Source organism: Leptonychotes weddellii, chromosome 2 (genome assembly GCF_054177405.1).
Source record: "Leptonychotes weddellii isolate Sample4059 chromosome 2, ASM5417740v2, whole genome shotgun sequence".
In the NCBI taxonomy this organism is placed as follows: domain Eukaryota; kingdom Metazoa; phylum Chordata; class Mammalia; order Carnivora; family Phocidae; genus Leptonychotes; species Leptonychotes weddellii.
The window spans coordinates 103,274,818-103,301,712 of NC_138370.1; the positions used below are offsets into that span (position 1 = coordinate 103,274,818).

Below are 26,895 nucleotides of genomic sequence, written 5' to 3' on the forward strand. Positions count from 1 at the left end.
GCAAGACAGTGTTGCCTTGGCAGCCCTCGCCCACCAGATGTTGAGGGTGAAGTCTGGCAGGGCTCCACTCTCCAGTCCTCTCTTGCCCATTCATTTACCATGCCACTTCTTCCATACCGCCTGCGTTTGTGGTTTTATTCCGCGTTTGGGAAGATATTTTATTCTTGCCACGGGGGAGAAGGAAATAAAATGTGAAAACAGGACTCTTATTTTGAGGGTGTGCTGAGCCAAGAATTTGGAAATTGAGTTATGTTTTCTTTCTCCCTTTCTTTTTCCTTCTCCTTCTCTTTTCTTTCTTTCCCTCCCTCCTTCCCGCCCTTCGGTGTTCCTGTCTTCCTTCTCATTTATAGGAAAAGGAGCTAATATTTCTTAAACTCCCACCATATACTAGGCTCCTTACATCCGTTAAATAACAAGGATATTAAATGTGCATTGAATCATTGAAAAGGTAAATAAGTATGAAAAACATATCATAAAATATTTCTGTATCACTCTGTGAGGTTTCAGTTATGAAAAAGCTACAGAAATTAAAACTAAAGGCAGTAGAGCCATGTGCTAATGTCGAAACAGGATCTTTAACAGCCGGCAAGAGAGAAAATATGGGTCCTAAAAAGTGACTCCTCTAGCATTTAACTGGGGTTAGAAATTTGCGTTTTAGATTTTAGTTGGAGAGATAATAGCTTTGCTTAAGATTCTTACAGACAGAGCTAATCTGAAGAGTTCAGAATCGTGGTTACATTTCCAAAAGGATATTGATTGGGAGGCGGCACAAGGGAGCCTTCTGGATTTGGTTAGTAGTTTCATGAGATTATACATATATACAGACTTATTGACTGGCATATTTAAAATATGTGCACTTCATCGTATGTAAGTTATACTTTAGTAAAAACAACAACAAGAAAATCTTTTTTAAAAGCAGCTACAGTATGGCCAAAACCTATATTCTTTCTCAATATAAAAATAGAATATATTAGATATAGCAATTTCAGTAAATAAATATAATTCTTAAAAGACCTTACATTCTCATCTTATTCCAAACTAGACATCCAAAGTTAACAACCAATAAGGAAATTGTGTGTGTGTGTGTGTGTATTTCTTTAGTATTAAGGTACAACCTTATAAAGTTTAAATTAGGAATAGTTTTCTCATTGACATTAATAATGGTTTATAAATATCTTCTCTGAAATGCAAGACAAGTTTGAGTAATACTCCTTTTGTGAGAGCATGTAAATGTGCCCTGAAAACCAGATACATAGCAATCAGAGACTCACTGAGCCACCATACTACCCACTGGGATAACAGGGAATTGCACCATCAACTGATCATAATGCCTTAAGGATCACTTGTATAGACCATTTGGTTAACTGTTCAGAAACAGTAATACCATTTGTCACATGAACTTTAGCTAATAAGTATAATAAGAAAATGATAATTAGACAATTAAAGTAACATATATATATAAAATTTGATGTCAACCCATTATTTTTGTTTACTTCAGTTATAATTACATAGTTGGAGACAATATCTTACTTGAAAAACACAATAATAAATACTTGCTTTGATAATTAGTATTTTCTCCAAGACTTGGACTGTATATTCAAACATAATTATTTCCACTCATTTAATAAATTATTATATAAGCTGACAGAGGTGATTATTCTTCACAGGTATCACAACAAATGAATCACCAGTAGCTTTTCCCAGTGGACATTATGCAGCATATTTACTTTATGTTGGAAAGTTCCTTATAAAAATGTAATTGTTGTATGTTTTTTGGTTTCAGATTTTAGTAACCAGAATCAGACTTGTCTCAGTATTTTTGTGGTTCTATATCTTCTTAGCCTCACTTTTAGAACATAAACTTAATGAGGAAAAAAGAGCATACTTCTTTTCAAAGAGTGGTTTTCTCCTCCCTGGGGGTTCTTAATGAATGCCAGTGAAGGATAATGAAATTGATGTTAGTACTTGAGTATCCCGGTGATCTTTAATGCACACTCCAGGATGACTGTGTCAATGGAGGCCTATTCCAAACCTGGAGAATTCAAAGTGGACCTTCATTTTTACACGAACTGCAATACCCAAGTAATTAATTTGAGAGTTGTAAGGTATATGAAATGTTTCCCGTAGTTATTAGCAGCATGTATAGTGAGATTCCCTGGCCTTCAGTTTAATTATATTTCTATGTAAAACAAACAAACAAAAAGCTTAAGGCTTTATATACCTAAAACACTGAAATAAAAGACAAGGTGATGAGGGAGAAGAAGGCTAGTGAAGGAGAGAACATAATAGAAAACAGAGACACGGGGCACCTGGCTGGCTCAGTTGTGCAGCGCGGGGCTCTTGACCTCAGGTGGTGTAGAGATAACTTAAAAAATAAAATCTTAAAAAAAAAATGGTGTTATATGCAAACAATGAACCATGGAACACTACATCAAAACCTAATGATGTAATGTATGGTGATGAACATAACATAATAAAATTAAAAAATTAGAGGAGAAATTTAAAAAAAATCACATCAGTTAATAAAGCTATGAAAATAAAAAATTTAAAAAAAAAAGAAGTCAGCCTGAGCCTGGTGGCATTGTTTGCTTCCAAATTTTGTCTTGCCTTTCCTTCCCAATTGTCCTGTTTCTATTACTGTTTTTTTTTTAAGATTTTATTTATTTATTTGAGAGAGAGAATGAGAGAGAGAGAGCATGAGGGGGGGGAAGGTCAGAGGGAGAAGGAGACTCCCCGCCGAGCAGGGAGCCCGATGCGGGACCCTATCCCGGGACTCCAGGATCATGACCTGAGCCGAAGGCAGTCGCTTAACCAACTGAGCCATCCAGGGCGCCCCACTGGTTTCTTTTTTAATAATTTGTTTTATAAAGAGAGGTGTCTTCATTTGTTAATTGCTAATCATGTTTCTTCTCATACTTGCACACCAGTATATTTTGAGTATATCTTCATTCAGACTTCTTCCAATAGACCCTGTAAAGTCCATTGTTCTCTTGCAGTGCATAGATCCTCAGTGCATGCATATAAACGTTGTCCTTGTACTAAAGTGATGTTTTCTGTTTGATTTTTAATATCCTCCTTAATAAGGCCTAGCCTTTTGGTGACTTTTGGTCATAGTCACACATTAGTTCATGTCTTCCTCATATGTGAGCAACGGGATCCTTAAGTATAATGGGAAAATATTTATTTTTATATTATTCTTATTTTTTTCAGTGTGTGCTGTATTTGTGGGCCTTGAAAATTCTTTACCCCAAAACACTGTTTTTACTTCGTGGAAATCATGAATGTAGACATCTAACAGAGTATTTCACATTTAAACAAGAATGTAAGTATACTTCAAGCTTCTTCCTTTAATGCCATATGTGCTAGTCATTTTAGTCCACACCAAGAGCACATGATGATAGCCAGTGCTTAAAAGTCAAGAACTTAAAAAATGACACTATTTTATTCTATGTCATTCTAATTTTCTTTCTAAGCATGGACAAGAGAATTCAGAATTTCTTTTTAAGTTATAAATTTTCTATAAAGTGATCTGAAAATTTGAATTAATATTTGATGTAATTTGTCCTAACAAACAGTGATTAACTTAGTTTCTAAAAATAGCCAGAATACTACTATTCAGGGGGATAATTTTACCCTTTCATCTCAAATCACTCAAGAAAAGCAGATGGAGGGCAAATTCAACTGTGCCTCTTTTGGACTCAATAGATTTACTAGCCTCTAGTGGATTTTACAAAATTAGAGATGACGTCTTCCTTTAGACATAAATACTAGGAGTGAGGAGAACTTCATATAAATTTCATTTTCCTCCTCTCTTAATTTTCCCTATTGTCCAGTGAAACAAATTTCTCTCTGTCATTTAGCCCTATATTCAGTGGAGTACAGAGACTTTTCTCAGAATATTAGATATAAGTCAGTAAGGGAAAAACAATGTGCAGTGATACAGAAACAACTTTAGAAAATTTCTTGCTATCTCCTTTTCCGTAAGATCATTTAGGAAGATTAGCCAGCTTTATAAGGCCATGTTTCTGTTGGTCTCCTAGTTGTTTGTATATATAATTTTTGAGATACATCTGCGTATCAGTAGCAAGGTTATATACAAAAGTTCTCTTGTCTGCTATACAAAAAGTTACTAAAAACTGTAATATAGGGATGAACAACAAAAATGCAAAACAGTAGATTTAAAGATTAATAATACAGGTATTCCCTGCCTTTTGAAAGTATATCTTATGTCACTTTGCATTTATGAAAACCTACATTAACCAAAAGAAATCCAAAGAGAATTTTTGCTTTTAGGAAGAACAGTGAAAAACAGAAATAGTGGTCAGTGTTATACTTGCAGCGAGCACTTCTAGAGGCGGCGCTCAGCCTGAGCAGTGAGTGGCCCTGCCAAGCCCCTTCCCTGGGAACTACACTCAGCACCTTACCGTCAAGCTGCCAGGGCTTTGAGCCGTGTCCCTGAGCATCTGAGCTGTATCTTCATTTATTTTGTGTATCTGTTACAAGTGGTGTCTTAGGATATCAGGAACGCCTAGGAGGTTCTTTTGTGGATCTGGGAACGCCCCCGCAGTTTTTCTGTATAAATTAATGGTAATTGCTTCGGCTTACCAAAGGTTTCATAGGATCACTAGACTTTCGGATAGCAGGGGAAACCGGTGATCGATCTCGTCAAAATGTCTTAGGTAATCATGTTTTGGAACTTTGCAAGGTGTAGTTCTATGCTAGTAGTATGATGCTGGGAAGGAAACATAAAAAAAAAAAAAACCTGTTTCGAGGAAATGATCCTAGCTATGAAATCATGAGTCGATTATTTGTTTTGGGATCATGTTTTAAAAGGTAAAATAAAGTATTCAGAACGCGTCTATGATGCCTGTATGGATGCCTTTGACTGCCTGCCCCTGGCTGCCCTGATGAACCAACAGTTCCTGTGTGTCCACGGCGGTTTGTCTCCAGAGATTAATACTTTAGACGATATCAGGAAAGTAAGTTCTGTTGTTTCGGAGCCTCGTTGCTCGTTAATAAACCGGAGACATGAATGTCCCTGTCTTTTTCACGAACTCTATCCTTTTGAATTGAAATGATTTAAAACTGTCACGCATCTCTTCTCTCTGTATTCGCTTTTCTTCAGAAAGAAACATATATATATATACTTGAAAGAGTTTTTATCTCGAAAACCTCAGGGTTCCTTTTACCGTGTGATAAGTGTCATTGAAATGTATACTGTTTGATTCCTGAAAAATAGATGCCTTTTCATTTCCCTTTGGCAGGTGTTAAACAACCCATTGTGTATTCATAGTCTATTAGAGCTAGAAAACGTTGCTTCGTTCTTGGGAAAATATCACAAGTCGACCTTTAAAATATGTCCACATTAGCATTTTTTAAAAAATCTATTATTTTCACAGCTTAACACGTTAAAGCAACAATCTGACAAAAGCAATGGTGATATCCTATTCGCTGTATTGAGAGGCTAAGTGAAAGTTGATTTTTTTGAGGTATTTTTTTACTTAATTTAACATTGGCTATTAACAGTTGTTTTAGCCAGCAAAAGGATGAGTTAGATTGAATATGCAAATATCTTTTTCTTGAGAATATGTGATGAGATAGTTTTATGTAGTGGAAGAGACAATCTTTTATTTATTATTATTATTACTGGTTTGCTCAATATTCTTGGAAAAGTTTCCTGGCTTTTAAAGAAATACTATATTTAAGGAAATAAAACATTCAAATTCTACCTTAATACTCTCTCATTAAGGCCCAAGTTTCCAAGTGTAAAAATAATACAATAGTTAGTTTCCCATCAGAAAGGAAATGCAAGATTTTTATTTTTAAAGTCAAACAGAAGTACATTAAATAAACCTTTGTTTCCTGCTGTGTGAGTTTGTGTCTTTTTTTATAAGACACCACTACCCATCTGCTTCTAGAGTTCTGTAGCACACAGAGCACTGGTATTTGCTCTCTGTTTAAAGTATGAGAAAGACATGACACTGAATTGTAGTCATTTAGCTGAAGGAGAGAGTGGTTCACTTTCTGTATGAGTTCTATAATCTGATGGACTTTTGTAATATCATCTAAACTCTTACCATAAATTAAGTAAATTTTAGAACTATCACCCACTATCCCCAGAACTTACTTTCTGACATGTTTCAGATATTCTATTCAATTTTTACATATGTCATTGAGTTCCAACCTTAGCCATAAAATGATTTTTAGGTTTGCATTGTGCCCTGTGTCAGTTAGAGTTTCCACCATACTTACTTTATTTAATTAATTTTGTAGTTGTTTCTTCTTCCTGTTGGTGGTATTAATTTCAGAATGCACTTTGTAACTTTTCCAGAATATGTTCTGTATCCTGGTTGCCTTACCAAACCTTTAGCTGGGAATTCATAGTAATCAGAAAGACTCCCCTCCTTTGCTGTTCTACCCCTAATAATACGTTCTTCTTTCTTAGAAAGAAATTCTGTATTTTTATGAACAAGCATTATTTTTCTTGGATGAATTATTCCAAAAGCATAAATTATTTAAGTCACTTAAACAAGCCTAAGTTTGCAATGAATATTTTATGGATAACATAATGGTTGAAATATAGAGAGTCTTGGCTTACTGAAATTTTTCATTGAGTGTTGAAAATGTGAGATACTGTTTCATTCTTTTTAGATATCAGTAAAAAATGGTGTGTAGCAAAACCATTTTTATGTCACCTTTTATGTCTCAGGAAAAAGAATTTGATCGGCTGCCAGGCTGGCTCATATATTCACCTTTCCCTATGGGTTTTTGAAAAATATTGAAGTATTGAATATGAAGAATATCAGTTCTTAATAGATTTTCATAGCTGTTTTATGCTTTTTTTCAAGAGACTATAATGTCCGCTAACTTCACTGAAGATTCTTTAACTGCAGTTAAAGCAGGATAGACTACAAGAAAGTGATAGTGTTATAAAATTGTTGGTGAAATGTCATTTCCAGTTATTATATTGCTCTTGCTTTCTAAATACACCTTTTAAAATTGAGGTATGACCTTGCTAAACATTTATAGCTGGAAAATGGATTTCATATGAGGGTTTTGGTAAAACTATAAAGCTTAGAGCTGAAGAATGACCAGCTAAATTTGGGTTTATTTTACTGCTTATCATTCCTCTTGGTTTGTCACTACTAAGGTAAACTACAACAGGCTTGTACTCTAATTCGGAACTTAGATAGCTCCTAATAGTGAATATCCAGAATGTCATACAACGAGTGGCTGCTCTTAAAATGAAAGCCGTTTGTTCTCAATGTCATATCATTCAGTATAAACACCATACGTTGTTCTCCATACAGATTTCTAAGCCTCAGCTTAATGGAGGCAGTAATAGAAATTTCCCCAAAGATAAAACAACATAGAAGCTCCTCCTCAAGAAGTGAAACACAGAGTCACATCAACTGGTAATGACTAAAATACTTAGATCCAATAAGTAAGGAGGAGCGAGAGAAAAGATAAAAAGTAAACTGGGAGACAGTAAAAGAGAAGCAAAGAGTAGGAATTAAAGAAACAAGAGGGAGGTAAAGAGTGAGGTGAAGACAGATAATGAAGAGGCTCATCCGGAGGAAGGAGGGAAAACTGGAGAGAGAGAGGAAGTATGGACAAAGGGGGAGGAAGGAAGGCAGGAGAGGAAACAGGAAGAGAGGAAGAGGGCTGCCCTCACCGGGCACTGTGCTGGGAGGAGGTCAGGGACTGCAACAACACTTGTATTTTCTGAATTCCAAGCTTCCAAAGATTAGTATTTTGCTCTCTGTCTTCTATTTTTCTTAGTTAGACCGATTCAAAGAACCACCTGCTTATGGACCTATGTGTGATATCCTGTGGTCAGACCCCCTGGAGGATTTTGGAAACGAGAAGACTCAGGAACATTTCACTCACAACACAGTCAGGGGGTGTTCGTACTTCTACAGGTGAGGACAGACGGCTCGCCTTCGGGAGCACACTTGGTTCATCGATGTTCTAAGTTATCGGTTCATGGGTTGCTTGATGTGTTTATGATGTTTATATAACTTCTCTAGGAAACAAGGCTAAATGAAAGGTTCACTTTGCAAGCCTGGTTCAGATGGGTTCTTAGTGCTTGCAAAAGGAAAAGATAAATAAAACATTTGTATAAATACACAGATATGTTATCTGTGAAGACTAGAAAAGGCATAAAAGAGGCATGTGGTATCAGGGTGGCGAGGCAGCAGAAGAAGATAGCAGAATTTTAGTAGAAAATGTGTTCTGTTTCAAGAACTGTAGAAAGAAATCCAATGCCAGCCTTTACTTTTTATTCAATTATATAATCACTTAAAACATTTTTTGCCCGTTTTTCGTAACTTAAATCAGAAAAACAATTTTAAATCTGTTAATTAAACAATATTGAAGTTACACTTAAATTTTCTTAAGTTTATTAGACTTCCTGGGTAAATTAAAATTTTCAGTAACTCAGTACATAGGAACCATAGTAAATTTATTTTTAGCACTTTGACAAGCCGGTTTGCAAAATTGTGACAGTAATTTTTATACTTGTCAGTGTAGGGGAATCTGCCCATTCCAACGTTTCAGAGCACCTCAGAAGGAAATCGGCGACACAGTTGGGTTTTTGCATCCTCAGGATTTTCTAGCTGTCTCAACTCTGCATTTGATTAGCCTCAGTTTCACTAGGTGCTCTTAGCATCGGACATACAGTTGATGTGACAGTGGCTAGAGTGACAGGAGAAGAAGGTTGTGGAGAAATCGAGAATGTTAAATTCTACAAGATATAGTCTTTAAAGAAAACAAAACAAAAACTTACAAACCGAATGTGATGTGCACTGAAGTTGATGCTTAATTCCCACCCTGCCAGGGGAGCAGCTGGGAGGCTGCGGGGGTGGGGGTTTCCCATGCACTTACCTTCTGTCTTGGGAGCAAGCAGCCATCAGCCTCTACATAAGGTTGAGCAGAGTTTGTTCAGTGGTGGAACCTTTTGTTCCATATCTTGAGTTTTCCTTACAAGGGAAAAAGTTTCCTTTTCTGTATCTGTTCAAGTGATTGAGAAATTGGTTTGTGAACAGAAAGTCTTGTTTACTGTCAAGCATCCTTCAAAGAATACTTTTTGTTATAAATATTAATAAAGAGGTTTGCTCTGAGCTTATTTATCAGAAAGGTTACAATTCATTTCTGTGTTTTGGAAATTTGGGCACCGGGTCGAATGAGTCTATTTTGGATGAAATGAAGAAGCATGGTAAAATCATTTCTGCAAAGCTTAAGGTTTATTTTCAATAATTAATGTGGAAGCAATATTTTATTAAATTTGCTAAAAGTTTTAATGAAAAGATAAATATTGTTGAAATATATCAAAGTGAAGTTTTCAATTTTTAAAATCTGGTGTTAAATCCCTCATCATACCGTGAGTGTTTAATTACTTACTTGATATCCCTGAGTTGTGCTTCACTATCACAAAAGCAAACAAAAGCCAAACCTCTTGATTCTGATGTTGAGGCACATTGCATTGATCTTTCCTTTCATTCGCAGTATATATAACATTCTTGTATTAGTTTTCTGAGTCAGCTGTTCAAAGAAATCATATTCTAAATGAGGTTCTGTACTAAACTTACATAAAGTTATGGTATTTTTGTTTTGTTAATACACAGTTGTGTTTACATCAGCGATAAAGTCCATCAACTAGATAATTCGAGGATTATTCATGTTTTCACACTTTTGTTCTCAACAAAATGGTAGTTTAACTCCTCTTATTAGAGGTTCTTTAGTATCTCTAGCCATGACAAATGCTGAATATCTAAATCCACAGCCTGTAGACTCTGATGAACGGCAAAGCAGTCTGGATTCTGTTTTATCTAAGGAGGAGAAAAATGACTCTTTCCTTCTCTTAGAGCTTTTTGATTCTTGTCTTTAGTTCCCTTGAAGGGGTCAAGGCATCCTCTTTGGCTGCACTTTATAAAGCTGATCTAGAGGGGCACAAGGGAGAGCAATAAAATTGGTCGAGAAACTCGGTGACAATTACCTGTTTGAGTTATTGGCAGTTATTTTGATGGGCAACTCCCAATTTTATTTGACACATTTATAGAGTCTGCATATTTAATTTCCTATGCCACCCTAGCCTCCTCTAACATAGTGTCTGGGCCGTGATTTAAATAAAATGAAGTTCTACAGAAAAAGGCATCGGTAAGAATGCATGAATGCCGCCGTGAGTTAAGAGAAGAGAGCCGGTGTGACGGGGGGGAAGGAATCCTCTGCTTTGGCCCCAGTGCTACCATTATCTTTGTAACCTTAGATCACAGTTTGCGAACTCAAATGCCTATAATGTCCAGGCAAGTACTTGAGATACCTGAGACAGGCCAAGCCTTACACTGTAAAAATTTGTGAAGATCCTGACAAATTGGAGGTAAAATTTTCATTTTCATGTAGACCAAACAAAACTGTTGGCTGGATTTGGTGCTTGGGTTGGCAGTTTATGTGTCTGCCTTGGATGAACCACGTAAGCTTTGTGTTCTAGGTTTAGCTTACTTCAAAAGGAGTGAGTTACATCAGACATTCTGAAGTTCCTCTCAACTCTGACACTTAAAGAACATCTTGACAGTCATTTAAAGTGTTTCTGAAGCTGCAAATTGCAGCTCACTCAAATCACTGCCTGTCTCTTAATCACCGATCAGCCGTGTGTCTCCTTGTCATGTGCAGCCCACCTTTCCTTCTGTGGCTTACTCTTCTGCCAACCCCTTTCACCTGGAAATCCTCTGGTTCTTCCTTCTTCCGCATCCCGATTCTCCTCTAACTTATCCAGCAGATCCCTGCCTTCCCTGCTGCCCTTTCTTGGTCGTCCTACTGCTTTGGACATTTTTTTCCTTCACACTTTTCCCTGGAACCTCACCTGTTTGCTTAGCTTCCTTTTAAACTGTATATAAACTCGGTGGTTTGCTTAGCTTCCTTATAAACTGTATATAAACTTTTCCCTGGAACCTCACCTGTTTGCTTAGCTTCCTTATAAACTATAAATAAACTTGGTGTATATAAACTGTATATAAACTCAGATCTAGCCCCTTCATCTGTTTATCTTTCCTGAGCTGGACTTCTCTATTTCTGGGTGGCTGCTGGAAGTTTTTATCTTAGATGGCCCATGGTCACCTTAACCTGAACTCACCTTGCCTGAAAAGGCTTATGGTTTACTTCCGCACTGGGGATTCCTCCTGGTTTCGCTTCTATTAACAGTTCTATTAAGACTCATGCAGACTAGCAAATATTTTCGCTAGTTCTTTTTGCATTGAAATCACCACCAATCAGTCATCACATCTTATTGACCCTTCCTTAAAAATATCACCAGCACCTAGACCACTCTGCCTTCCCTTCTTCTCACTCTGAGTTCAAGACTTTCGTTTTTAGTTCGTTGAAATCACATCTAAATTTCAGAACTTCCTTCCCACTCCCTCTTCCAAATCATATGGTTTCCCTAATGGGTATCCTTTTGAGAATTCTTTCACTCATTCAATTATTTAATAAACATCAGTTGAGCACCTAGTATATATGCCTTCTGTGAGGCTTTATAGATACTCAGAGTACCTGCCTTTGAGGGAGAGTACCTTTGAGTGGCAAAGACCCATACGCTATGACAAATAAAATTCAAGGTGAGAAATACTGTGAGAAATGTGGAGATTATCACACACACACACACACACACACACACACACGTACACAGATATACACACAGAGTTGGGGGGCCTAACCCAAACAGGGGTAGATTGGAATTTAAGGGACAACACGTGGTAGAAGTGTCATTAGACCTGAGTTTTAAAGGATGAACAAGACATATCCAACCAGAGTCATCTGGGAAGGCCCTTTGCAGGCAGGGAAAGTGGTGTTTATGAAAATATGATGGAAGAGAACACATCTAGAAAAATGACCATCTGAATGGTCCCCTTTTACTTCTCATCCCAAATATAGTCAGCTGCTTCAGTATACACTAATGCTAACATATATATAACTAAGCTATTGTACTTTTATTTTTATATTCACTAGAAATGTGCACGTGTTTGCACCCAAAAGATTGCTCATAGCAACCGTATTCATAATAGCCAAGAAATGGAAACAACCCAAATATCTATCTATTTAATAGAATGAATTATAAATTGTAGTATATCGGGGCGCCTGGGTGGCTCAGTTGGTAAAGCGACTGCCTTCGGCTCAGGTCATGATCCTGGTGTCCTGGGATCGAGTCCCGCATCGGGCTCCCTGCTCAGCGGGGAGTCTGCTTCTCCCTCTGACCCTCCCCCCTCTCATGTGCTCTCTCTCTCTCATTCTCGCTCTCTCAAATAAATAAATAAAAAAATCTTAAAAAAATAAAAAATAAAAAATAAATTGTAGTATATCTACACACCTAAATACAGCGAATGAGAAGGGGTTCACCAAAGCTGCACATAACAACATGGGTGAATGCCACAAGGATAGCGATGAGTGGAGAAAGCCCGATACTGGAGCGCATGTTGATCATAGCATTGAAATAAGAGTTTAACATTACAGAAAGCTAATCTATACTGTTCAAAGCCCGAGCGGCAGGTACCCTTAGTGAGGAGGCAATAGTGACTCGAAGGAGCTATGAAGAGTGGCTGGGGTTCAGGTAATGAACGTTCTGTGTCTTGATCTGAACGCTAGTTACAAGGGGAAGATAGATCATCCATTTGCAATCTTCTGATTTGGGCAGTTTTCTGTATAGATGTTAAGCTTCAATAAAATGTTTGCCTTAAATAAAAATTGCTCACTGCTCCTGAGGCAGCCCGCAGCCAGGTGCAAGCAAGGACTTAAGCTCTGGCAGGAGAAGTTGGAGCCCTTCCAGACGTGATACCTAGTGGGTAAAATGAAATTAGTTGGAGAACCCTGGGGCAAAGAAAAAAAAAAAAAGAACCGTGGCAAGCCCTGGGAACAGGTACGCCTGACAGCATCCAGTGACGCCGGGACACCCCAGGGCTTAGGACCCATTGCCCAGCACCTAGAAACAGAGGAGGAGCTTGGCTGTTAGGCAGAGTCCTCCCTTACTGCTGGACTGAGAAAAGGTAAGGACACCAAGGAGGCAGCAAGAGGCTTCCTCCCAGCCCCTTAGCAGGGGTTGTGGGCTGTCTGCCTCAGCTTTGCTGACCCCGGTGAGGGAAAGAAACCTTTCCATCTCTCACCTGCTAGACTGCCCTGTTGAGATACTCCTAGACTGCCCTGTTGAGATACTCCAGCCGTTGAGTGTAAGCTCCGATAAGCTGACAGATTGCTGCTAAGCATTTAGGATATGAAGACAAACACAATAATGTCCATCTCTTAAGGCATTCAGTATCGCTGGAGAGCAGATAAATAAACATAATTTACACTACAACATGATGAATGATCTCTTAGACAAATACGTTATGGGAGCATGGTGGGCACAGCAGTTCTCTACACTCCAGAGTGAGGTAGTTTTGAGGGGAAGGGTTTATAGGTGATAAGTTAGCTAAGGCTTGGCAGAAGAGTAAGCTTTTCCAGAAGGAAAAAATACTCAGTAGAAATAAAGACAAAAAAGCTTTAAAAAAAGCATTTTAATAATGCCGGTTGGCTATATCTTAGTTACAGAGACAGAAACCTGGGAGGCTTAATTCAAGGTCTAAGCATAGTTCAATATAGGAAGGAACAAAAATAAGAGAATAAACAGAATGAGTCTAATCATAACTATTTTCTCTAATGCCAAAACAGTTTGTCTCCCATTTCTCACGTTTGTTTTTTCTACCTTCTTTACCTTCGTGCATGCTCATTCTGCGTCCGTCCCTCTCCTGCTTTTATTCTAACTCCTTTCCTATCTAGTATTCCCCGTATGTCATTGCCGTTAATGATCTAACATGAGTCACAACCAATAAATTTAAGTGTTAAAAAAAAAATCAACGCTTTAAATTTTAAGATCTAATTGGCTTTATTTAACAATTCATGACCTGGGCAGCGTCCCTGCTAACAAGTAGGGGGCTCTGAGGGGCTGGACAAAATGGAAGGTTTTTATAGGAAGGAGGGTGGGGTGAGGGGTTATTAGCAAAAGGAGAGAAAATCTTGTTTCAGGCCAGTCACGTTGCCTTAGGGGGAGGGGCAGGGGTCTCACACAGATTACCTCATCGGCCTTTGGTGGAGGCAGAAGGCCCATGTGACAGATTACCTCACCAATGCAGGTCAAAACATTCCTGATTGACTAGTTAAGATTTACTTTTCTGGGGAAGGCTGAAACTTCCATTAGGTTAGGTATGAAGCCCCAGTTGGTGACTTGGCCTAAGTGATGCCATTTTAGGTCTGTAGGTTTCTTTTTCACAACAGCTACTACTAGAATCTGGGGTTGCTGACTCACTTCTATGCTGTGATCTTTCTTCCACAACATGGTGGTGGAGAGAAAATTAAGAGTTGTTAAATGTCTACCATTCTCAGTTGGGCCCTAGACTAGGGAATTTATATATTGCTAACTCATTTAATCTTTATCTTGAGTCTATGATATAAATGCTACCGCCTGCATTTTTACCAGTGAGGTAATTCAGGCTCAAAGAGGTTAAGCAATTTTCCAGAGTTTACACAGGAAATTGGAATAAGAACCCAGATCTAAGGATTCCCACTATTCCATGGAAATTTCCACCTCCTTTTTTAAGAGGAAAGCACTCTTTAGTGCTTAAGGAATAATCATGTACCAAGAGGAAAAAAAAAAAAAAAAGCATTTTCAGAGAGTACAGCTTCTTCCCCAAACATATTAGTGCATGCTGGTGAATGAATGTCACAAAGCTGAAAGTATCACTGGCCTTCACCAATCTTTGCGTTAAGTCTTCTTTCAAGACGTGTTCAGCACACTGGGTTAAAAAAAAAAACATACTAGGGTTTCCTGAGAAGGGTGCCCACGGACGGGTTGTGAGTAGGACTGAGATCCAGCCAGCCCTGTGCTCAAAAGGAGGCCATGGGCTCATGCTTGGGCTGACCAGACTGGAGGAAAAGGGGCTCTTTCTCCTTGATGGGCATAGAAGCTTCAGCTTCAGAAGCTTCACCTCATTGATGCGAAGAAAACAAAAAAAGAAAACAAAAGGTCTAACATGGGGTAGGTATTTTTCAAAATTTTTCCTCAGACCAATGTGCTTTCTTTGTTTCATAATATCCCGATAAATGCTTTACTTTCCTTCCTAGATAAACAATATCCTCCAGACAGAAACTACACCTTACACTTACCACACCACCCTCCCTGTGCCTCATAGTCTTCTAACAAATAGAACAAATCACCGATGAGTCTTTGACAAATTATTGGGGAATAAATGATTTTCCAGCTCCCTCTGTGGTATTAGGGGTTCTGAACCCTGTTTTCTCTATCATTCTACATGTATCTTTAGTGCTTTTTAGCTTGAACACTTTTTGGTATATCATCCTTTCCATTGAAAAACATAAAAATGTTGTGAAGTTTTTTTTCACCTAATATTATTAAAGACTTTAATGTAGCCCAGGCAGGCAGTTGACCAATAATGGGAATCTAGATGATTTCAAGTATTTTCTGAATGTATTTAGAAAAATGTTTGTAATTCTTAGAGAGTTTGAGTATTTGATTATGTATGCCTTTAAATTTCTAAAGATTTTCTTCAAAATGAGTTCCTTCCAGGTAATAATACAAGTGTTCCTCACTTAATGCTATTAACCTAGCAGATTGCTGCAAGGTTAATTTTATTTTCTCTAGATTGCCGTTAAAAATCAGATATATTTTTCCATGAGGGAACACTTTAAACACATAAGGGTATCAAACTTAGCATGAAGAAAATGTATTAAAATTATGCTTTCATAAGACTAGTGTAGGTTCTAACAAAAGGAAAAACTAAATTTAAAAAGTGCTGCCAAGCCATTTGCCCAAGGACAAAAAGTGACAAACCTAAACAAACAAACAACCTCTTTCAGTGCTACAACAAGGCACTAAACTATCTTTTTAAAGAAGTATCTCAAGGGCACAAGAAGTAAATGGCTGGAAGAGATCGGGAAGGAATATTACTGGATGCCACCCTACACTGTCATCCCTTGGCTGGGCACTTTACGGCTAAATAGGTCCAAATGTATGTGCTATTTTGTAAAGACCAACCAGTGTCTCAGCAATTAAGCTTTCTTTTGTTGACACACACTGATCTGGAAAGGTCATATACTCGCCTTTTCCTAGGGTAGAACACCAGCCTTTAAAGACACATGTTGGTCAGCTCTTGATCTAAGTACCATATGGACACGTTTCCATGTGCGTACTCTTGGGTCATCTTCAGCCTGCAGGTTACACTAATGTTCATCAGTTACATGGTCTATTTACTGGACTGACCTGGGACAACTAGGAAGTAAAGGCCTCGTGAAGGTTGGTCTCCTCTTTTTCTCTCCTTAGCAGGTTGCTAGAATGTTCTAGAATACCTATACATACGTGTACAAATGCACATAAATGTGTGCACATGCACAAAGACTATTTTTTATTTCAGATTCCAGTTTTGCAAAGAACTGAATCCTTTTTATAATCAACATCTCTACTCTGGTGTACCATATTAATGGTATTTTTTTTCCTTTTGATCAGGGAATTCTTACAAAAACTGTAACATAGAAACTATTTTCATCTTCTCTTTTATAATAAATTATTTGAGTGACATGTACTCTTTAGTATTTCTTCAAAGTGCTATTTTTATGGTTGCTGAATTATTCCTTATAGTGCATATAGTTTAGGTTCTAGTGGGCATCTGCAATTTGTTTATATTAAAATGAGCATTGGTTTGCTGTCCCTTTATTTGAAACACCTAAAATTTATTCATGTTTATGACAAACATTTATCTCATGAAAAATTCGTAGAGCAGAGACAAAGTGATTGCCAAGGTTTTACAAGTTTAGTTTGTAATTTGAATTTCATTTTTAATAATGTTTTCATCTTTGGTTTTGAGACTTCCTTAATAGACAAAATCATCTTGATTATGTATTTAATATTATGTATTAATATTTTTATTGATTATGGATTTAATATTTTAATTAAGTCAAGGTTAAGAATAAGTCTTAAGATACAGTTCTGTTGATCATTTTTAAAGTACACAGTTTAAAACCTGTGAATTCCATAATTCTGTTTAGATTTTGAATGATATATCGGTTATTGTACTCATAAGTAAGTTGGTAACTTGGTTTCCAGAAGGCATATTCTCTCCCACTCCCTAACTCAGTCCACTCTGTAGAGCACTCAGGCATGCACGTGCATCCAAATAGTACTATATTTGAGAAAATTGAGGTTTATATTTTAAATTCCACTCTCATGTTATATTGATGCTTCTGTTCACTTGTGTTTAAATGTAGACTTGATAATATTGATTTTCTCTGAGTGGACGTTTCTCTAGTGTTGTTATATAATGGCCTGCATTCTTTGTCTAATTCATGCATCTCCAGCCCTTTCAGATTATGTAAAAAGTAGAGCTGCAGGTGCTTTTTCTGCCACAGGGAAAAATACCTGTCCTGAGAGCCAAGAGGCTTGTTTCATGAATGATGTATGTTTGATTATGCTTGATCAGATCACATAGGTCAGGATGTTACAGATACATGTGCTACTCTTGATGATTTCATAACAGATGCTTCTTTCTCTTTTCTTTTTGTCTCTGACAGTTACCCAGCTGTATGTGAATTCTTACAGCACAATAATTTGTTATCTATACTCCGAGCCCATGAAGCCCAAGATGCAGGGTGAGCAGTTTTGTGGGTTTATGGAAACCATGCATAGCCCCTGGGTCACAGCTCCCTCACTTTGTTCAGGCTGTGGAGGATCCTTTTTGCTAGGCTCTCTCCCTGAAGACAATTAGATCTTAAAATTGTGTTCTGATGACACAGATAACGGCAGGGTTCTGGGGAATGAGTGGTCTCAAATGTGTGGTGAGGTTCCCCTTTAAAGTGCCTCCATTTTTAGCTTGAACAGGTAAAATTTTCAGCTGGCTTTCTTAAGAACTTTATGGGTCCATCTGATTTCTTTTCATCCTGCTCTTCCCACTGTCCAGTAAGTGAGTAAATTACCAGCAACTTTTCAGTCTTGGTTGGCAATGGGAGTGAGAATTACACATAAATATTTAACAGATATTGCATGGTGTACTCTCATTTAAAGAATATCATTCCTGACCCCTGCGAAGTTTTCAAGGACAAAAGTAGAGGCATTTAAATGAGGGAGAAAATTGTATATTCTAACTAACAAATGCATAACAGGATTTTGTAATACATGGTAAATTTTAAAATTTAGGGTCTGGGGTTAGTATAATTATTAGTATAATTGGTAGGCCAATTATAAGGGCTTAGAAAACTAAGAAACATCAGATACTCAGTTTGATAGTGCATTAAATCTGTAATAGGGAGAAAAAGGCATAATGAATTCTAGGATTTGAAGTCCAGTACCCTTCTCAGTAGGCTCCCCTGAAAGGTATTGTTTGCCTTCAAATGCTTAAACTCGTTCTTTCATATTCTGAGTTTTCTGAAAGGGAGGAACACTTAGTATTATAACCTGTGTGCTGAAATTAGGAATAGAGATGACCGCATTCTGAAGTAAGCCCATGTCTGATGATCCTAAGTCAAGGCAGATCTTAAGTTCCTTTCAAAATTAGCTTTTCCAACCAATAATCAACAGGTATGAACCAATCCAGTTCTATATACTCAGTGTGTTGTAGCTGACCTTTGATATAACCTGCTGATATGCCCAACCAATCAAGTCCTCAAATAATTTTTTTTCTTTTTGCAGTTTTCAGGGCAATGGTGTCACCATGCTTTTTTGACTCACTGTCCCAACTGAACATTTTAAGCAGCTTTATATTAATCCCACTACAGACCTAAAGTCATCTGCTTATTTGAAAATATTTTAAGTTCATCAGTTAAAATCAATTAGCATATTTGTTTGAATTGAGCATTTGATTGATTAATTGTGGAAAATTGAGATTATGTCATCTAGTTTCTTTGTTTTTATTTGTTGTCGAGTAGGCATAGCCAATCACAGTTTAAAATGCCAAGGGTACTAAGATTGAGAATGTTAATTATCTTTCACATTCTGATTTTTTTCCACCAGCAAAGTTTAGTCCAGTATGCGGAATAAATACTTCTAGAATATTTCAGAAGTTTCTTCAGAGGATATTTTCTCCTGGGGAAAGTATTTATAAAATTATAAATCTTAAGGTGGCTATTTATCTACCTAAAGGCAGATATTTGAGGTACTTTAGAACCCAACTAAAGTAAGCCTGGTTAGTCAGCCAGAAATAACATGACACAGAATACCCAAGGAATGATAACATTTTGTTTTGCACGTCATAGGAAATTTTCTAAACCAATATTCCTAAAATCTGTTACATAGAAGTCATGAGATATGTTTTCACCTTAATGGAAAAGAGCCAGAGTTTCCTGTATTTTTTGATTATTTGAGGACTAGAGTCCTATTTTTATCTAATAGAAGAAAAGTTACTGGCTTATTGGTTTATTTCCAAAGATCTTGCAGATGTTCTGTTTCATTACTGATTGATTAAGTATTACCCTGCTCAGACAATAATCTTTGACCTGCAGATGCCGAAGCGATTGGTAATAAAGTTCTAAAATAGAAACACTTTCAATATGTAAAACCTGTAGATTTAACCACACGTCCTTTGAAAAGCAAATTGCTTAGTGAAGACCATAACAGAATATTGTAGATATTGCAGATAAATCACATAATCAGCCTGGTTATTAGTGTGAAAGATTTATATATTGCTCTGCTTATTTAGTCTTAATGCCAAGAGTATTGGCAAACTTCTAAAAAACATTGTAGGTACAGGATGTCTTCGTGAAAAAATTGACCTTTGTTTTCTCTGTTGCACACATGGATATGAACTATGATTTTGCCTTGAATTCCATCCTCCCCTAGGCCTGTTAAACTTAGGAAAGGCCTCTTTGGATATTGTACATGTGATTGTGTGTTTTCATTGTCAACCTTGAGAGGAATTCATGTCTGTGTGTAACAGACTTTAGAGAGAAAATTTTGTTTAATGTTATGTAATTGAGTTCTCTCGGAGTGATAAAACGTAACTTGAATATTCTATTTTAAATCTGTAATTTGATATCACCTTTTTCCCCCTATAATAGCCTTGTTGTAACTCGTCTTTGTTGTTTTTAGGTATCGCATGTACAGGAAAAGCCAAACGACAGGCTTCCCTTCTCTAATTACAATTTTCTCAGCACCAAATTATTTAGATGTATACAATAACAAAGGTAAGTGGTTTGAGATCCCTCTTGCAGTCTTGCAGGACATGTGCAATAATTCTCAAGCCGTTTCATTTGGGTTTGGTTTGAATGAAGCGTTTTCAGCCAGTCTTTTTCCCCTGACTTTTTCATGTATCGTTGGATGCAAATTTTGTGATTGTCTTCAGAGTTACAGATTCAATTGGTCAGACATGGAGCCCAGGCACTGTTTTTTTTTTAACTGTTCTCCAGGAGATTCTAATGTGTAGCAGGGTCTACATGCAGTGAACTGCTCTGGTAGATAGAGGTTTTAAAAGAAATAATAATTGAAAGTAATCCAAAAATCGTGCTTCTTTAAAAGGGTGTGGATATCAATGAGAACAGGGTGATTGTGCATGTAAGGGATTAAGAAAAAATGAGCAAAAGAAGCTATTGCTTCAAATTCAAATTTAAGTTGCATTTATTGAGTACCTACCATGAGCTGGATCCTGCGCTAGGCAGGCTCATGTTCATTTATTAAAAAAAAAAAAAAATTAATTAAACTTCAAAGTAAATATCCTTAACCCCCACCCACTTTTAATATGCAGAGTGGGTCTCTGTGGCTAATTGCTTTGCCCTAGGTCACTCAGTTAGGTAGTGAGGAACTATAATCAAACCCACATCTTCTGGTTTAGCGTCCTGTACTTCTTTATGAAACTCCATACTTGCCTGCCTAAAAAGGACCAGGAAACAAGAGGGCATTATTATTATTACTTTTAAAGATTTTATTTACTTATTTGACAGAGAGAGAGATAGCGAGAGCAAACACAAGCGGGGGGAGTGGGAGAGGGAGAAGCAGGCTTCCCGCCAAGCAGAGAGCCTGATACCCTGATGCAGGGCTCCAGGATCATGACCTGAGCAGAAGGCAGACACTTAAGGACTGAGCCACCCAGGCTCTCCTTACAAGAGGGCATTATTTACTGACTATGGGGAAGAGAGGAGGAGCAAGGGACACATTATCCGCTTTTATCAAGGTAATTTCTTTAATCAGAAATGACATGGAGTGTTCCAGGTGTGACAGAATGGGGGATAAAATGTGAAAAAGCCATTAACTTTGGTTGGCATTGGTCTAGACAATATTAAAACAGCATATCTGAGTGTGGCTTGCTGAGATCCTTGCCTCCCCCCACCTACCCCCGACACATCTGTGCTGTCCTCTAGATACTTCACATGACTATCCTGACCCCATAGCCCAGAGAGACACGCCTGCTGGGTGGGGTGGAATGCACAGTCTCATACACTGCCATTTTGACTGTGGTGGGCCCTCCTCTGCGGCCCTGGAGTGAAGTTATCAGAAGGTGCTGTGAAGTTTCTGTCACAACGATGGATGTCTGGGGGCGGGGGGGCAAGGGAGAGTTGTCCCCTGTTTCCTAGTTGCCTAATTTCTAGAAAAGAGGAGCTGTCTTTAGTGCTCAGTGGCAAGAAGCATACAAAGTAAAACAAGCCATGTTCTTGGTGTGCCAAGGGCTTATAAGCCAGTTGACGAAGTAAGACATTTGGGTGATTTAATACAAATACAAAACACAGTGTCGTTAAGTGAAACTAAGAGAGTTAAACAGTGAGTATGTTGGACAAGGAATGATATTCTAGAATGGTCAGAAAGGGCCTTGTTTAAGATAAAACGTGATCTGGACATTAAAGAATGGTGAACATTTGATTAGAAAGAGAAAAATAGAATAAAATAAAGTCAAGACAGGGTTTTTGAAAGTTTTATTTTTAAGCAGCCAAGACTTTTTTTTTTTTGCCAAATAAAATCTCAATCTTGAAGCCTTTTGTATAAAAACAGTAAGATTGAATTCCCTTGGATTGGATGTGGGTTCTCATACCAGAGAATTCCCCTGTGGTACCTGTAAGGAATGCAGGAACTCAGTGGGTCATCTTGCATGTCCCGTCATGATCCTACTATTTCCCGAAAGTATATACAATCTGAACACCTAGGTTCTTATTTCTTTACGGCATTAAAACAGTTTTGTTTTTTTTTTTTTCTATTTCACCTAATGAAAGGAGCGCCCAAATAAGTAATTTTCTTGACAGAGACCAATTACTAAGTAGCATGGACTATACATACAAGTTTTTTTTAACGATTGAAAAAAAGTCAAAACAGTAAGAAAAAAAAAAGAAGAAAAAGAAAATTGAGATTTCACTCCATAAAAACAGACTTAGACTTTTTCCACTCATCATAATGCTGGGTAGCGGTTCTGCTTGAGAGCAATGGCTCTTTCTCCCACAGGATATTCACTGCTTCTTTGTCAATGGTTCTGATTTAACAAGGCGCAAACTTAAAAAAAACAGTAGACATCAGCGGATTGCAATCTTGGAGGCTTTGTAGTTCTCTTTGTGTTCTCTTGTGTTCAGGGTAGATCACAATCTCTCAGGAAGGGGAGAGAAGCATTTCAGTTTGGGAACCTTTTCATAAAAGAAAAAATTCTCCTGAGAGAAAAAAGATAAACAGATAGGAAGAAGAAAGATACATTCTTCAGTTTGAGCCTAATTTCAAAAGACTTTTGTGTAAGATCTCTGGAGCACTTTAAAGCGATTATGTTAACACTGGGTACAGTATGTGGGAGTGGCAGTCAGTGATTCACGGCTGAAGTGAGGCGTACTGTATCTGAATAAGATAAATGTTAACGAGAATTGTAAAAGGCAGTGCCAGAAAGCTGGGTTGCAAGCACCTTCAAAACATCATCAGTGGAAAGACAGCGGTGAAGAATCTCTAAGTTAACCCATTGATTCTTAGAAACAGATGACCGTAAAAGGCTATGGAGTTGTATATAACCCAATCGTTAAAATATGATTTGATTTTTAAGCACCTGCAAATTAAGGCAGCAGCGACAGCTCTTTGGCAAAATGAAGCAATGAGGAAAATAGGTTTATTCTGCCATCTTAAAACCAAGCATAGGTGTGTGATCAGCTTCCTGTTTCAATGTCTGTAGGTTGTGATTAGTAGTTCTATACTTGCCTGCGATGAAAAGCGGCTTTCTAAAAGTCATGAGGACTGGACGTGGCCCATCCTTGGCGGAGCCCACACTGATTCGCGCAGTTCTTAGCCTTGCCAGCCTGCAGGAACACAGGCGAACCACCCACCCCTCCCCTGGCCTCTGTCTCCTCACTCTGACAATTCCTGCAACCTGCCCGGGCAGAAGATGGAGCTTGCAATCACAGCTCTGCCACGAAACAGCTAGCTCATTTACATGTATTGACGTGCAGTGACATCTCTGCAAAATGAGAAAAAAAGAATTTCTTCTGTGAATAATAGATGAAATTACTTTGCAACAAAATGCTGTGCGGTATTAAGATATTATCATCATTGAATATTTTATGTTGCTATCATTATGCCACCTGTCAGTGGCTTCAGGGAAACTGACAGAAAAATACCCCGTTCTCCTCAGCCTCTTAGGTATACTTTCACTTTATGGCTCCATCTACCTTTATAACCCATCTCTCAGCTTCTCTCTGAAGGTGAACCCTTTACTTTAGCTGCATTGTTCTGCTCATGGCCCTGTACAAATTTTGGCCGTCCCTGTCGCCACCTCTTTGCCCACATAACTTTTTTTCTGTCTTGAATACGTGTCTTCCTCTTTTCTGCCCATCTAAATGGCCTGTTCTCAGACTCCAGTCTGTTTCTATGAAGACTTCTGTTGGTAGTCCTTCTCTGAATGTCTGAAAACCAATCATTTGCCCTCATACTTACCATTTAATTTTTTTTCTCATTAGCTTTTCCTGTAGTTAGCACTGCTATAACTTCCCAATCAGATTATAATTAGTTTGAAGTAGGGGCTTTTTGGTACACATCGTAAAGCCAAGTAGCATGCATTATACAAGGTAGACCATCAACACATGCATTGATTGAAGCATTTTCTTTCTGGAAATTAAATAGCAAGACAGTACCCAAAGTGCCCTACCAGACCCACAGAGCTCTATCTCACTTTCAGTTACTATTGTAACCACTTCTAAAACCCTTTCCAAGTTGGAGTTAAACATTTGCAGAGCACTTTGCATGTTCGAATTGTTTTCCTTCTTTGAATCTGTAGCCCTAAGGGTAAAGCAATTTCATAATTACCCAAACCCACCAAACAGGAGAAAACTGCAGGAATGACACATGCACACTGCTTCTGCTTCTAATAATAATAATAATAATGATGATAATAATAATAATATGCCGGGGCACCTGGGTGGCTCAATTGGTTAAGCGCCTGCCTTCAGCTCAGGTCATGATCCCAGGGTCCTGGGATCGAGCCTCGCATCAGGCTCCCTGCTCAGAAGGGAGTCTGCTTCTCCCTCTGTTCCTCCCCCTTGTGCTCTCTCTCTCTCTGTCAAATAAATAAATAACATCATCAAAAAATAATAATAATAATATACCACCTGTAAAACTGACTTCAACCTCATCTACTCACCAGTGCAACAAACCGTTACTGAGAACTTATGTATACTAAGCACTGCGCTAGGTGCTGCTTGTATAAAATAAACAAGATGGACGTTTTCTTCACGCTAGTGGGGTTTATAATTTGGTAGTGGGATAGATGTTAAATAAAGAATTCCATCAATAATGATTCAGATGTACTTGGAAAATAGTACAAAGAAAAAAGTGGTGTAGGGGCACCTGGGTGGCTCAGTTGGTTAAGCGACTGCCTTCGGCTCAGGTCATGATCCTGGAGTCCCGGGATCGAGTCCCGCATCGGGCTCCCTGCTCGTCAAGGAGTCTGCTTCTCCCTCTGACCCTCCCCCCTCTCATGTACTCTCTCTCCTTCTCGCTCTCTCAAATAAATAAATAAAATCTTTAAAATAAAAAAAAAAAAAAGAAAAAAGTGGTGTTAATTGAGAGTGGAAAACTAGTCCATGGAGACCAAATGATAATAAGCTTGACTGACGAAGTGACATGAAAGCAATCTTAGAGTAAAATCTCTCAGTATCAAGAAATAAGGGGCAAATGTGAACTCTGCCTTAAACAAGTCAGTTTGGCCAAAAATTATAACGGACCTCTGGAAAAATGTGTTTGAAACCTCGATGTAAACAGTTAAGTCCTTTATCTCTCTAGTGATATACCTGTGCTTCAGAAAAATCTAACGTAAATTACATGAGGTTGCCATGTGGTGTCAATTCTCTGTAGATTAGATGAGTTGTGATATGGGTGGGGGAGTGAATGGTTGGATGGATATGGATACGATATGGTACGATATGAATATAGAGGAATACAAATATACATACCAGGGGTATATAACTCAGTTCCAGGAAGAGCCACTGACCCAGTAAAATTGAGTAATTAAATAAAATTTATTAAGTGAAATGTATTTTGGATTTGAGAAGAAAAATCTAAATGGCCACCACGCTAATTTAGTAATTAAGACCAGAGATTAAAAATGACAATGAGGAAGAAAATTAATTCAGTATTAAAGTAGGTTAAGGAAGAGAGAGGTGCAAAATTGGGTTTCGAGGATAAGACAAGAAAAACGTCATTTGCTAAAATCCTAACATGCAAAAGTCTACCCTTTTTGATGGGGAAAAAAATGTATTATGATGGTTTGGACTTTTAAACTAGGAAAATTGATAGAATTGCTTTTAAAAAAGCATTTTAGCTCTACCAAAACTTGGCACAGTCAACATCCTCAAATATTTTCCTTCAAAAAGTAGTCATGGACTTCAGAAGTACCATTTATAAATAAAGAGATAATCTACAGCTTGGCATACCATCGTAAAGGAAGGATTGAATTGCTACTATAAGAAACCAAGGGAAGAATCTTATTGGCAGTTGTGATGTGGACATGCAGGAGCAAATGCAACGTATCTGAAGCCAGCTCGCCTTGGTCCCCTGACGTCTAGGGGGGAGCACTCAGCTCTCAGTGACACCATCAGTGCTGTGGGTTGCCAGGCCTGAGAACCTCGTTTCTTTCTTTCTTTTTTATTTTTTAAGATTTTATTTATTTATTTGACAGAGAGAGAGCACAAACAGGGGAAGCAGCAGACAAGGAGAAGCAGGCTCCCCGCTGAGCAGGGAGTCCGATGCGGGCTTGGTCACAGCACCCTGGGATCATGACCTGAGCCAAAAGAAAATGCTTAACCGACTGAGCCACCCACTCGTTTCTTATCACAGCATAGTTCTTTCACACCAGGACCTTGTTTCAGCATTCAGGAATTGTGTTCACAAACTTTTTTTTTTTTTTAAGATTTTATTTATTTACTTGATAGAGAGAGAGAGACAGCGAGAGAGGGAACACAAGAAGGGGGAGTGGGAGAGGGAGAAGCAGGCTTCCCTCTGAGCAGGGAGCCCAATGCGGGACTCGATCCCAGGACCCTGGGATCATGACCTGAGCCGAAGGCAGACGCTTAACGACTGAGCCACCCAGGCGCCCCTTGTGTTCACAAACTTAGTGGAATGTGGCACCTGCCTGGTTCAGGAGCCAAGTGCAGAACCAACCAGATCAGATCTTTATCCTGGGTAGGAAAAGGAGATTGTGGGGGTCGGGGGGAGAGGAAGGAGGCCAGTCTTTGGAAGGGAGTAGAACTCGTGCCCAGGCAACCTTAAGTTAGCATCTTAGCCTCTTCCTCTACAGCATGCCAAAAAGCTTACTTCCCTACAAAACTGCCCACATTTTATAAGCAAGAAGCCATTTCTGTAGAGTCTGAGGCCTATTTTAACCATGGGGACAAGCTTTAGCTTGACATAAACATTTTTTTTTTTTT

At 38.1% G+C, this 26,895-nt stretch overlaps 1 protein-coding gene across 6 annotated transcripts in view; it reads left to right on the forward strand.

Annotated features, from left to right (window-relative positions):
- PPP3CA (protein phosphatase 3 catalytic subunit alpha) overlaps positions 1-26,895 on the forward strand; it is a 296,797-nt gene that overhangs the window by 220,794 nt on the left and 49,108 nt on the right. For all 6 annotated transcript variants that reach the window (XM_081812089.1, XM_081812087.1, XM_081812088.1 and 3 more), the window contains 5 exons: positions 3,211-3,322; positions 4,834-4,979; positions 7,783-7,922; positions 17,605-17,682; positions 20,114-20,208. In XM_081812089.1, coding sequence (XP_081668215.1) covers positions 3,211-3,322; positions 4,834-4,979; positions 7,783-7,922; positions 17,605-17,682; positions 20,114-20,208 — 571 coding nt within the window. The remainder of the gene's footprint in view (positions 1-3,210; positions 3,323-4,833; positions 4,980-7,782; positions 7,923-17,604; positions 17,683-20,113; positions 20,209-26,895) is intronic.